General features: G+C 41.1%; 1 protein-coding gene across 1 annotated transcript; it reads left to right on the top strand.

Moving 5' to 3' along the window:
* Positions 1-421: 421 nt before the first annotated feature.
* rhoab (ras homolog gene family, member Ab) lies at positions 422-13,224 on the top strand. Its single transcript, XM_079677661.1, has 5 exons — positions 422-569; positions 7,859-8,016; positions 9,163-9,283; positions 10,445-10,575; positions 10,779-13,224. The coding sequence occupies exons 2-5, from the start codon at positions 7,861-7,863 to the stop codon at positions 10,950-10,952; spliced, it is 582 nt and encodes a 193-aa protein (XP_079533787.1). The 5' UTR covers positions 422-569; positions 7,859-7,860; the 3' UTR covers positions 10,953-13,224.
* Positions 13,225-14,158: the final 934 nt, after the last annotated feature.

The raw sequence follows: 14,158 nt of genomic DNA, 5'->3' as shown, positions 1-14,158 counted from the left end.
AATGGATAAGTGCAGTGTCCATTATTATGTATCATTTGTTTTTCCAGAAGCTAAACTAAATAAGAGTTTAACATGGGACAGCTTACTAAACAATGCCAGTGGTAGCCTACTTCAGATATAAGGAGTTATTTACAGTAACTCATGTTGGACCCAGGTTAATAGTTAAATAAAAACTACTAAGAATCACTTTTTTTTTAGACCCTTACATTTATAAAGTTGTGTTGGAAGGTAAAACAACACCCTGCTGTTACAAACACTAAAAGTTGTGAAAATGTCACGTCTGAAAATAGACTGCGTTTATAGCTCGCCGTTACCTTAGTTACTAATTTCCATACAGTTGATGAGCCGGTAACTCTGCTCGTACACCTCGTGCCCGCGCAGGTGTGGCTCTCGGGCTCGTGCCCGCCACCCCTCCCCCAGCTACAAACTACAAACCGTGGCTGCGCGCTCCCGCGAAGTAATTCATTGTATCAGATTGAGACGGGAGGAAGAGCGACTCGACTGGTCGGCAAAGCAACTCTGCTCCGGGAAACATTGTAACTCCGACTGCAAGCCACATACAACTGCAGGTAAACTACTTTCTGGGGTACCAGACCTTGATAAAGTGCTCATATCTCGTATTTTAAAGTTCTAAAGCGGACAGGAGTATTTTTAAAAGTTGTCCAGATCTTTTAGAGTCCGTGCTAGCGAGGCTCAAAGCTAGCGAGGTTAGCTAACGTTAGCGTTTCCCCTAACCGACCTCGATTTCAAGCCGCTTCCGCACTTGCCACACACACTCATGCTACGGAAAAAAATGCTGTATTCTCAGTGTAGAAGCTTCTCTGACTGAAACACCATGGCCAGACTACACCATGGGCTTTTATTCATCTGCGAGAACTTATGTGATGTTTGCACATTTAACCGGCAAAACTGGCCTACATTGGCGATCCAACCATAGCCAAGCAATGAGGCTCTTTTCCTGACTTGCCCGGCTGACCAGGCGGCTTCCCAACCGGTCAGATGTGCCTGCTTTAGGTCGTTTTTTTGTTAAAGTTAGACGTTAATGTTTTAGTAACGTGACAATATTAAGGAACGGATAAAGCACCATGTGCCTTCTTTAAACACCAAATCAGTATTTTCTTGTGTTGTAGAATGTAGGAGATGTCGGTGACTAAAAGACGGTCTCTAGTTTATAGTGGCGTTTAATTTTTTCTACTACAATGTTTTGTTATTAGCAGTCTTTCACTCTGAGAAGTCATGTGGAACGTATATACTGGTCTATGTATTTAGTTTGGATCGGGGCCACCCACCCATTCTTCCACTGCGGACACACTAGCCATCTGTTGCCGCTGTGATGACGCCATCTTTCTGGTTACCCACCCAGTAGCTAGCTGGTTTAAAAACAATGTTTGACTAAATACTGGGAGCTCTCACAGGCGAGAAACACAACTTCCTTTTTCTTCTGAGCCATGGGTACGGTGGCTTATTACACGAAGCATTAGGGAATGTTCTAACCAGTCATGCTAAAGTCTTACATATTTGACCTCCTATGGCTCATGGTTACTGATCAAATTATGTCACTTTTTTATATTCACAACGGTCATTGATCATACGACAGTATTCTGAATGTGAGTTTGTAATATGTAGCAGTAAATCAAAGTCAGAGATATTAATGAAAACAGCACTAATGTCCATGCTGTTCAGACTGGTGGATTAATTTCTTGTCAATTTCACCCCGACAGACTTAAAGAAAATGTTCTCATTGAAGTGTAAAGCAGGAGAATACCTGTTTTTAAAAGCCAATTCAACCAGAAATAAATTGGTGTCTCATAGGACAGTGTCATAAAGATATAATATGGCACCCACACATTGATCTAAATGGGGATGTATTGCAAGCAGACGAAAGATGGTTTTCCCAATTGTAATTGTTATAGCTCAGTCCAATCTTTTGGTTTGGAAGAATCAGTGACATTGTGTCTTACGGTCCGATAATTCAATGCTTCTATTAGCAGTATGATATGATCAATCTGGGTGACTTTTATTAAATAAAAAATGACATGTTCGTGAGCACATGCATGCTGTAGCATTCATCTGTATCATGTAGATAAGACAGGTTAGCTAACTGCCCTGTTTGGGTGCATACAGCACTTACCTCAAGGGAGATTGTATTACCATGTTGTGTGTGTGTGCTGCACACATTGTTAAAAAAAACATTCTTCTGTCACAGTTATGGATATATTCATAATGTTTCCGCCCACTTAAATGCATGTCAGATGACAGACGAAAACCACCTGTCATGTTTCTGTCAGAAACTGAAATATTCATCAGCCAACAGTCAGTGAACCATCTCTAAGCCGGGGCAAATTTTCCGCGCTTATGAATGCGTCGGGTATTTCCTGGCATAAACACACAAACACAGGCCTTTTGATGCGACTGTTGCCTGTGCGGGGTTTTTCTAAAGAACAGGCTGATGAATCATGAAGTGCAATAAAGCTTTGTCATACAATATAACAATGCAGAATCTATAGTGTTTCTCTTAACACTTTCTTCAGCAGCGAACATGCCATACAATTGATTCATTTTTGATGGAAACTGGTTGTGTGGACACATGAGAGTGGGTTTGACTGGCAGGCCTGCTGTCTCAAAGGTTGTCTGTTATAGCTTGATAGGTTGGCGGTTTACTTAACAATCCCAATAGACGAGACCTCTCAAACATGGCATTCCTTTGAATAATTGCGTGGTTTATTTAGTCAGGAGTATTCCCTTTTGCTCTCTCTGTATCTATCCTAATCTGTTAATATGCTCCTGTTGGGTTATCCCTGTCTGTCTCTTCATTTCTTCTCAGGGTCTCTAGCTAGCATGCAGGTGGGGTGGTGATTTGTAGCGTTGTCCTTTTTGCCGACCATGATTACAATTTACCGGGGGATTAAATCGGATTTGAACTCAATTTGATGTTGCTGTGACCATTAGCCTAACAACCTTTTCCTTTTCTTGGTGTATGTAAACATTTAATATCTATTCACCAATGAAGACAGCCAGCTGTAGTTGGTGTTACATCTCTTCACACGTGCACCACTTTAGTTCTTGACAAGCCTGTTTAATATTTTGGCTTGGCTGTTGGCCAAGTTGTCTGGCAGACATGACTAACATATTAACAACATCCCAAGATGATGTGTGTGGTTGGTGGTAGCTTTACTTTCTGTTCGTTTGTGTCATGAAGCTGCAGGCTATGGTTCCAGAGTTGGGAGCGTTTTCACTGGAAATATATTTAAATGTTTAGAAAAGGAATAGTTAACATTTTCAGATGGATTTATTTGTATTCCAATGTGTCGAAAACTAGCCAGATGCAATACATTTTTATCCAGATTTTTGGGACAAACCACTCGTGCATTCTAGGGATGGGAATTTGAAAGCAAATGTATATTCGAATATTCGGCCCCCAAAAAAACGGTTAACCTAATTGTACTTTATCCTATAAAAAAAATACGGGAATTTTTTTGTACAAAAATAAATAAATATGTAGTTTAATTTAAAAAAATAGATAAATAAATGTTCAAATAAGTATAGAAACCAAATCGAATATGTCAAATTTATTGAACTGGTGATCACAGTTTGAACAGTCGACAGTTATACGCTTAAAACATAACTTGGTTTTCTGATGGATTTGGACATAAACGCGAGTGAAGTATAACCGGACGCGAGAGAGAGAGAGAGATCAGCACCTGCAGCTCTGCCCGCTGTGAGGGACCGGTGAGCGGAGCAAAACACACCTTTAGACCTAACACAATTAGCTATGGCACTGTCGTATTTTGAACATTGAATTATTCCATTTGATAATATGTAATCAACTTAGGCACCCTCCCAAAACAATTTAATTAAAAAAGAATTAGAATAAAAAATATTCATAACTCATAAGAATATTCGATTAATCGTTCCCATCCCTAGTGCATTCCTGAAATAATTGTTCTCGTCTCACAAACCTGACTGGTTTCCCTTCAAATAAAATAATAAAAACAGCTTTTAGCATTGCTGACATTTTGAATACAGTACATGGGAAATGTTGGCACTATTGAGGTATTTGTTGTGTAGTTTGGTGTAACCCCTTATTCTGTGGAACAGTGTCTATGGATTGTCCTGCTACACACGGCGAGTCAAGTGGTTGTTGTCTGTTGGCTACTCGACCGAAATCAATCAGCGCTAGATTATCCTTGCTCAATTAGCTTGCTCCAAGATGATACTTTGATCATCGTTTTTATTCACATCGGAGTTTGTGCTTCTGCAATTGTATGTTATTGAGTTCAGACAGTTCAGACACAACAGTCTCCGCTGCTAATGGACATTTTCCTGTTGTGCCCCGTCCTTATTGTGTTAAGGGATTTCCTGCCTCATTTTTGTTGGCCAGACATTTTTCTACGTACTTGCTGGCAAATTGCACTCTGAATACTGTAAATGATAGAAGCTTCTTTGCCTTATATGAACACCAGATTGTAGACTCCTGTTGTCTGGTAAGCTGCTTTGTGGGACTCATGTGTGGCGCCAATGATTTGTTTGTAGGCACCTAGGCAGCATTAGTTCAAAATGAGGGCACATTGTTATTTACCATGGTTAACCCGCTGGTCAAACGTTTCAAGCATTGACCAGACACCAACCTCGAGGCTACAGCTGCCCCCGTTTTTGTCTTCTCTTTACTGTTTTTCAAATCATGGGGGAATGGGCTAATCTTTTTCGACACTGCTGTCCTACTTTAAGGATTCATCTACAATTTATAGAAAGCTTGCAGCACCTCACAGTGCTTAAGTGCAATTTAGGGTCAGGAACTAATGGGCCTGAGGGCTAAAAAGCTGTATAATCTAAGGCCATTTTATTTGGGAGTAATGATTAATCAGAGGTTTTACAGTATTCTTGCCATAAAATCATTAATCATTCATCCTTCAACATATGGGATTACTGGTATGCCCAATGTGCCACAGCAGGTGTGTGGGAACAAAATGTTGGCTTTTCATCTGAAAGGTATGGAAATTCAAACTGAAGCAGTGGAAATGTAGGCAGCTTACAGTAGTGGAAAATGTCAGTTGCTTACAAACTGCTGTATTGACCAAAACAAATCAAGGGGGAAGGAAGACTGACTGATTGGGGCCAGAGACCCTCTTCCTATGCAAAGCCTGTTTCAGATTAATAACCCGTTTTTAGCAGTGAAATCCTTTTTTACAGAAACATTTAAACCCACAGTCTCTATTCAAAGGGGCAAAGTAAATCAAGGAAATAAAAGCTCTAACCTGGACTTTGATAGCGCCATGTTAAATCTCCAGAGATCATTTCCGAAAGAACAGGAGTGGCATCGGGGAGTTTGCTCTCTATCGAGCCTCCCGCTGACTCACTGTGAAGGAGATAGCAGGCTGGAATACATGATTGACAGCGCACGGTGCTGCACCTTTCCGGATAAAGGAGGAAACAGCCCGTCAGGCGTATGATGTATTACCCTCTCTATATGGGGTCCGCTTGTCCTTGTGCAGTTAGTAAGTACACAGTGCATGTACTGTGTCAGTGTGAAAGTTGTCTCTGCAGCAGTGCCTCAATGACAAATGAGGTGCGTTTGATGTGCTCTTGGGGAACAAAGCCGCTGTGCCTTTTGGACGCAGTTCTTTGTGTATGAAGGGAAATGGCCGCTTCCTGTTTCATGTTGTGATCACATTCTGCTCCTGGAAAAAATGTGGCCCTTATTCTTTTTATCATACACTGGCTAGACTTCAAGAGAAAACGTTAGGCGTTTTAACCTAGTTCCTGTGTTTGTGATTTTCAAAAGGAATTTCCTAATATGTAGTGTTCGAAGCTGCTTTCAGCCAATGACACGAGACTACATGATTGACATTCATTTGCCCCAACTTCCCTTAACGCTGTTGGGCAAGCTTGTTCTCTTCCACCCACGCTGACACGTCTGCAAGGTTGTTTATTGTCATGAACAACTGGAACTATAGCTGCATTTTTTACTTCCTCGTAGCTCATGGTGTGCTCTTCTGTAATGACATTTTTCTGCTGACACCTGTATGCTGCTAAGGATGGGACAGGAACCTGCAGGGCAGAGACGTGCAAAGATACTTGGGCGGTACTGGTGCAATCTTAAAACGGCTCTCCTATTGTACTTTACTCCTTACTCAAGCTGTACATGCTCATCAGCATACATCCTGATCAGATACTTGATAAAAGTATGACACAGGACAACAGATCTGTCTTCACAGATTCAACCTGCTTGTTTGAATTGAGCGCTCTATCGGTTACACTTACCTCATATGGAGCTACTCTGAAGGTTGTTTGTGATTTCAGGTCTTCTTTTACACATACTGCCCTAACATATGAAGTAGGGATGGGAACGATTAATCGAATATTCGAAATTATTATTCGAGTGATGCCTAAGTTGATTACATATTATCAAATTGAATAATTCAATGTGTATATATACGACAGTGCCATAGCTAAATGTGTTAGTTGACGTCTAAAGGTGTGTTTTGCTCCGCTCACCGGTCCCTCACAGCGGGCAGAGCTGCAGGTGCTGATCTCTCTCTCGCGTCCGGTTATACTTCACTCGTGTTTATGTTCAAATCCATCAGATCTAGCTAGTTCTAGCCAATGATATGGCTGCTGCCCCTCCCTACACGCAGATCACGCAGACTCAAACCTCATCTTATGCCCAAATGTGGCGCAAATGCGCTCCGCAGCCGTTGCGAGGTTCCGGTGCTAACAGTTCATGAGCGTGCTCCCCCGCCCCCTGTCAACACTCGCGACACATGAGTGGCCAGCCTAAACAACAATAAGCGCTGCTTGGAAACCGTGTGTGGCGGCAAAGTACATAGACATTTTAACTGGAGAGATTTAGTTTTGCCAGTATTCAACATATTTTACCAGTCATAGTCCGGTAATTATTTACACTCTAAGAAGAGTCCTACACAACAGACATGGCGTCAAAAAGGAGTAATGTGTGGAAATATTTTGACCAGGTTAGTGAGTGCGGTGTAGAGGTCAAACTATGCCAAATTAAACTTATATATACATACTATACCTTGCTATACCCGCAACCTCCGTTCCAGCTGAGAGGGTCTTCTCTACAGCTGGGCTGATTGTGAATCGCACATGAAAGCTGTAGGCCTATAGCTGTCAAACTGTGATCACCAGTTCAATACATTTGACAAATTCGACTTGGTTTCTTACCCTTTTTGAACATGTATGTATTTACAAAAATTATTTTTAAAAAAATTGGGTAAAAAAAAAGTGAATATTCTTGTGGGAAAAAAATGTTACCCAATTTTTTTTTTTTATAGGATATGTACATTTCAGTTAACCGTTTTTTGGGGGGTCGAATATTCGAATATACATTTGCTTTCAAATTCCCATCCCTAATATGAAGTGATTCCTGCTCTCGTGGGGCCACATGTGCATTTATTAAGCCTCGCCGTTTGCAGTCTTCCTTACCTCAGGGGAAAAACCATAATCACAAATATGACATTACATTTCTGTCTTGGCACTTTTTCAGATTCCATTTTTTCAAATCTAACCCCCCTGAGAGAATCTGAACTTCAGGTTGAGAACTGCTTTTTTTTTTTCTCAGCGCTGTGGTTAAATGTGTTAAGTGAAGTGTTGCATTGGGAACCTGCTCTGTGCAACACTACCCAACACATAGTCTCGCTTACAGGCCACACATATTGCACACAATTGTATGTTTTATTTGATGTGTATGCATCATATAGCATCATTTGTTGTGTATTCCCCTTGACGATCACACTTTAACAGTTTTAGATAGTCAGTAACAACAGTTCTGATTATGCTTAATGTCGTGTTTTTCCAGTGGCTCCTTGATCCTAACCTCCTCCTCCGTGTTTTCCTCCAGGGATGGCAGCCATCCGCAAGAAGCTGGTGATAGTGGGGGATGGAGCTTGTGGAAAGACCTGCCTTCTGATTGTCTTCAGCAAGGATCAGTTCCCTGAGGTCTACGTGCCCACCGTGTTCGAGAACTACGTCGCTGACATCGAGGTGGACGGCAAACAGGTGAGGCAACTTCACCGGCCACTGCCGCAACATATCTCTCTTTCAATCTTCCCAATGTTTTGTGTTTGAATCAAGGGCTAATTTTCTCCTTGGTGCTTAATAATGCTCCAGCTTTAATTCTACCTTGAGGGCAATGTGTGGATAAAACGCCACTGTTCCATTTTTCACATCTTCCCTCACATTGCAGCTGTTGCCAAGTCGGGCCTGTTTAAAGAGACTGCTTCCTTTGGGCTGAGTCACTGGCTCTCATATGGATTGGCAAAATGTTTGTCTGGATTCTGGGTCGTCTTTTACGTTTCTGTGTTCCATCAGAAATGCAGTCAATTGCTATGCTTGCTCACACTAACCAGGGCTCTTGAATTGTTATGTATTAGATTGTATAAAAAAGACGTCAAAGACGTCCTATGTGGATACACATTGATGAAAGATTATATGCCAAATCTAAATGAATCCTTTATACCCCCAGAACCAGCACATTGTAAGAATATGAATGTTTAAAACATGTGTAGCTCAAATGAAGAGGCATTTGCTCTCTGGAGTAAGACTCATTGTGGCTTCCAGCTTCGGGATGTACTCCTATTTTTTAAAGCACACAGCTCCAAGGCCTGACCTCATTGTTGGGCAATGGGATACTGGGATTTTGAATCTTTATTGGCTTTTGGCTCTAACCCTTTTCGCTGCTGGGTTGGACTCTGACTACTTCTTGTCAAGTGTCAAACTCTCCAAATCTGGTTCCTTTTACCCGATTTAGCTTTGCAGTCTGCTCGGTTTTTATTTCCCAACATAATTCCCTTTTTAATGAACATTTTACCAGCATTACAGAGATGCTCCACCAATAGAAATGCATGAGTTTCTGATTGAATCTCTTTTGTTTAGACTTGTAACTCTTGTTCCTATCATAGAATATCGTCCTCATTGAAATGGGGGGAAAGCCCCCGAGGCTTGAGCTCTGCAGCAGGAATCTTGTGATCATGGCGCAATCAGTTCTTCTTGTCCGTTGTGGACCTTGTTTATTATCATTTACTTTCGGGCTTCAATGTGAAAGTTGTGCTGATCATATTGGACATGGTGTATTAACTTCAGTTCTTCCCCTTCTCTTTGTCCGTCTCCTCTTGATGTGTGTGTGTGTGTGTGTGTGTGTGTCAGGTGGAGCTGGCTCTGTGGGATACTGCGGGTCAGGAGGACTATGATAGGCTGAGACCTCTCTCCTATCCAGACACTGACGTCATCCTCATGTGCTTCTCCATAGACAGCCCCGACAGCTTGGGTGAGTACAAACCACACCCACACACACACACACACATTCATACATGACATAAAACCACATTGCAGAGGAACTGCTTACGTTTGCACATACACACATACCCTAGAGTCTAGACAAATCGTGTGTCATTCAGGGGCTTGCAGCAATGCTGGAAACGTAAAAAAGTCATCCAGTTCCTGTCCTAATGATTATGAACAGTACTTCTGTGATCACATCAAAATAAGGTGATATAAGCTGAACATTATTATAGGTCCAGACATAAATCAAACGGGATCAAATGAGAGGAAGTTGCTATTTTAACAAATGACAGGCCTATTGTACTAAAGCTTGTAATCAAATCGTTGTACATGACCACATGTCAGACATACAGCTCCCCTTTTTAAAGCTGTGCTTTTGCTGACCATGCTAGATTAGATTTTTTCCCCTGTCTTCAGTCACACAATTATCTTTGCATGTGACACGTTTTTAATACAGACCTAATACTTCGCTAATCTTCTTTTCACCATAATGACCGCCAAAAAACTATTTAACATAGATATCAAAATCATCCATGATTTGTTTCAAAGCATTTTGAACATCACACAACAAAACGGTTTTCTTTAATAAAGGCAATGTTGATTCCAATGCATCAAAGTGAGCTGTATAAACAGTGGAATTAAGAGGCAGTTCATATTCTTAGTTGGGGGGGGCTATTTTACTCTGCACTAAAGATGGCAAGACTTCAAAGAGATATGTTCCTGTATTAAAATATATAATGAATAAATTATGTTTGGTGTTATGCTTTGTATTTTATATTGTTATTATTGCCAGCAAATGATTGCCCTTTCAAAGAAAACATGCCATATTTTGCAACCCAAAAAAAATCAACAAATTGACGTCAACCATTTGACTGACGCCACCCAGAAACTCTGTCAAATGGCTGTCAGGGTCACTAAGAGTATTTTGGATGTCAGTTAGATAATCTGTCATAGTTTCTGTGAAAATGCTCGATAATGGACTCAAAGGTGGCGCACGCTATACAAGTTGTAGATTTTGTAGTGAAGGAATGTAAATACAAATGGGCTGTGAAATACATTTCAATGTGACAACTAAATGACCCTTTATACATTAACACATAACATGAAACGGCCAATAAAATATTGATCTATCGTTTTTCCTTCACAGAAAACATTCCAGAGAAGTGGACCCCAGAGGTCAAACACTTCTGTCCCAACGTTCCCATCATCCTGGTAGGAAACAAGAAAGACCTGCGCAACGACGACCACACACGCCGGGAGCTGGCCAAGATGAAACAGGTACGAGAATACCTGCCTCCTGTTTCTAATATGTGTGACTCCAGACAAATAAAATAAACAATGTAAAAAATTCAAATGATTAAATAACACAGATTTCACCAGTATTTTGTAGCAGTTGGCTTTATTAGCTAACATTTTCCAGACTTGGAAATGTCTCGAGTGTGTCCCTGAACCATATTCTTGGTTTTGTCTTCATCCAATAGGAGCCAGTGAAGTCGGAGGAGGGGCGGGACATGGCCGGCCGCATCGCAGCTTTCGGCTACATGGAGTGCTCCGCCAAGACCAAGGACGGCGTGCGGGAGGTGTTCGAGATGGCCACCAGGGCGGCCCTGCAGGCCCGCCGCGGGAAGAAGAACAATAAATGTGTAGTGCTGTAAAATAGCCGACACATTTGGACTGTTTTCAACCCCCGGGGCAACTGTTCCCAGGGGGCTAGGGCTCGAGAGGGGCGGAGGGGGGATTACTAGACGGGAGAGGGAGGGAGAGACGGGGAGAAAAGAGTGCAGTAAATGACTACCGCTGTAAAATGGCTGTTTGTTGGACTGAATTTGCCCTGGGACTTGGGTTTGGGAAGCTTCGATGGAAATGGACAGGGGGGAAAGATTGGGGGTGGGGGGCTGACTACCGCTGTAAACCATTGGGCTCTTCATCTGTTTGTCTTTTCAACATGCCACTTACACTGATAAACACAATAAGGAGACAGCAAAAACTAAAAAGGTCTAGTTTCTGCCTGGATGACTTGACATATGGATAGGGGCAAACGGCACAGTAAATGAGTTCCACTGTAAACAGCCACCAGTGGACTCTTCATCAGGAGTTTCTACCTGGGAGAAGGGGACGGGCAGTGTGAAGTTCGACAGGTGCTTTAGTTTCCTGGGGAGGATATTTGAACAGCCCCAAAAGTAGACAAATCACCAGTAAACAGGGATCTTCTATAAGCTTGCAGTTTAATTGAATTGATTGGGTTATTATGGGCCAGTCAGTCTCATGTGTCGTGGAGCTACATGCTCACATGTCCAGCTCGGTGCCTTTTAGTCACGGCGGTCGCTAATCCTGTGCTCGCAGTGACAAACCCATCGAGCCGTGCTCTTACTGAGGTGACCTGTCACAGAGCCTCCTCATAGTGAATGCTCTGTATTTCACACATTAATGAACAGTTTGAATTGAGAGAAATGTGTCCTTAGCGCTGGCCTTAATGTAAAACTACTTCCTGTGCATCATCCCTTGATCTGTAAATCAAATTGGCTTTCATTGCCACCTGTATTCTATCTTCACAGTGCAGTGTTTCAGAGGAAACGTTTACTCCATGTGATAGGCATTAAAGTACCCACACGCTGGTGAATCTACTGGGGTTGGTTTGTCTACTTCAGGATTGTCTTCTTAAATATCAAATTGAAGGAGGAAGGTGATCTGTGTTCCCATTGGATGATGATCTTCATAAGCTGACCACTCTGCTGCATCTCAGCTCCCGCCCCTTCCTGTTCCACAGACTGCTGGTGCTCATCTTCCTCTGGTCATAGACCGGGACAAAGAACAAGGAGAGGAGAGGACCGTGTTTACACGCACACCACTGATCTCCTTATCTGGGATGAACGACTATTGATTATATTTCTTTGTGTGCGCATGTTTGTAGGTCAAATGTAAAACAACCTAGAACTCTTGGAGGGGAAATAAAGGTTATCTACAATATACATTTATACTGGTCAGCTGTAGGCAGCAGCCATCTGCTTTAACATATATATATATATATATATATATATATATATATATATATATCCTGTGCATGGTAATGCCAGAATGGTCAAGTTAGACAGCCAGATAGATGTTTGGGTTAAACTTGCTGAAAATCAGTATCACTAACTAGCACAGTGAGCATTTATCACCTGCTGTATGTTGGATATTTTTTATTTGGGGTATTTCTTAAGGTCTTTCCATTCTAAGAATTGAAAGGCTGTGCAGATATATTTGGGATTCATCAGCTACCAGCCTTCCTTGACTTGTCTGCGTGTTTAGCTGACAGATTCAGACCCTCCTGTTCTTCTTCCTGGCCTACAGGCTGTTCCAGAAACTTGGTCTCGTGTTTTTATACTTTATTTCCTGCTTTTAAAAAAAAAGAAGAGAAAAACTCATGTTATTTTATCAGTATTTAAAATGGGAGGTGTAAGACTATGGGACTGCTTCTGTGTCGTAGCTTTAGTTTATTCTACTTTTTGTGCTTTACCTGATTTGTTTTCTTTCTGATGATTTACAATTGGTTGTAAGAACACGTCAATCATCCCTGCCAAATGCTGTTGTTAGGCAGTCAGGAGAAAGGCTGGCCTCTCGGCTGCCTGTCTAGAGCATCGCCGGCTCTTTTTCTGTTCTTTGTTTTTGAACACGGCTGAGAAGACAAAAAGGAAAAACAATGCAAGTCTCCTTATTATGTACAAATCATTTTTATTTCTACTTTTATTGTATTTTTTTAAATCCTGATTTGTGGGTGCTGAAGCAGTGACGTAAACAAAGGAACAGGAAAACCAAGCTGTATGCAAAGTCTGTAAATATGAAATGTGGGTTTGTTCATACTAGACTATACACACACACATGACTGGAAACTATTTGTAAACTAACTTTGGTTTGTGTAATAAATTACTTTCTATAACACTCCTATTCATTGTTGTCTCAAGTGGGGCATGGGGAATGGCTCTTCAACTTCAATCAATACACATGAAGTATGAATGAATGGTGGATTCATTTCAGACTACACACTCAACACACAATTGCTCATAAACTGATAAACAATGCAACAATTTTAGAGGAAAAAATGGGAAAGTGTTAAGGTTTTCCACCCAAAATAGTTTACAATTAATTAGTTTTAATTTGACTGGTCACGGTTATGCTGAATGTCAGACAGTGCAACATACATTTGACCATCTTAATGGTTGACACTTAACATTGAAGGAAGGATCACATAGTGAGTAACATGCAATGAGGGGTGAGTTTGCTGTATTGATGCTTGAAATATACTTTTAATTCAAGCAACTGCCTTTCAAATCCCTTAAAGCTACAACTCCTAATGTGAAAAAACGATGCATTGAATAATGAGTAGTTATTCCAAACGCAAGCTGAGTGGGTTTTTTATGTTTCTGGTGCAGAGGCGCAGATCATTCTGCAACTGAAATTCCACTGCAGCTTCTTTTGATCAGAGGGACTCCCACGCAGAGCCTTGTTTGATCATTAATCAGTCGCCCAAACACCCTTGTATCACTGAATCCAAGTGCTAGTTTTTAGGATTTCAGATAAATCTCAAAGCCCACACCAGCAGGCATCTCTTGAGAATGACTTGTGTTTTAGTGTGCCAAGAAAAAGCATATAGCAACTAGGGCTGTGCGATTATGGCAAAAATCATAATCACGATTATTTGGGTAAATAATTTATATCACGATTATTTTGACAATTATTCATTGACCATTTATTGAACTTTAAAACAAATAATATTTTACCAATAAACAAGATCAACAAATATGTTGGAGCGCACTTCCAAAACCATACTAAACATATATTAATATGATAAATCAAAATAAATTAGATCAAAATAAATTAA

The sequence above is a fragment of the Notothenia rossii genome, assembly GCF_949606895.1.
Source record: "Notothenia rossii genome assembly, chromosome: 4".
Taxonomy (NCBI): domain Eukaryota; kingdom Metazoa; phylum Chordata; class Actinopteri; order Perciformes; family Nototheniidae; genus Notothenia; species Notothenia rossii.
This window is presented reverse-complemented; position numbering and strand designations above follow the sequence as displayed.

Coding starts and splice junctions, on each gene's coding strand:
- rhoab (XM_079677661.1), top strand. CDS start 7,861: ATGGCAGCCATCCGCAAGAAGCTGGTGATAGTGGGGGATGGAGCTTGT. Junction 9,284..10,444: donor AGACAGCCCCGACAGCTTGG/GTGAGTACAAAC, acceptor TTTCCTTCACAG/AAAACATTCCAGAGAAGTGG. Junction 10,576..10,778: donor AGCTGGCCAAGATGAAACAG/GTACGAGAATAC, acceptor TTCATCCAATAG/GAGCCAGTGAAGTCGGAGGA.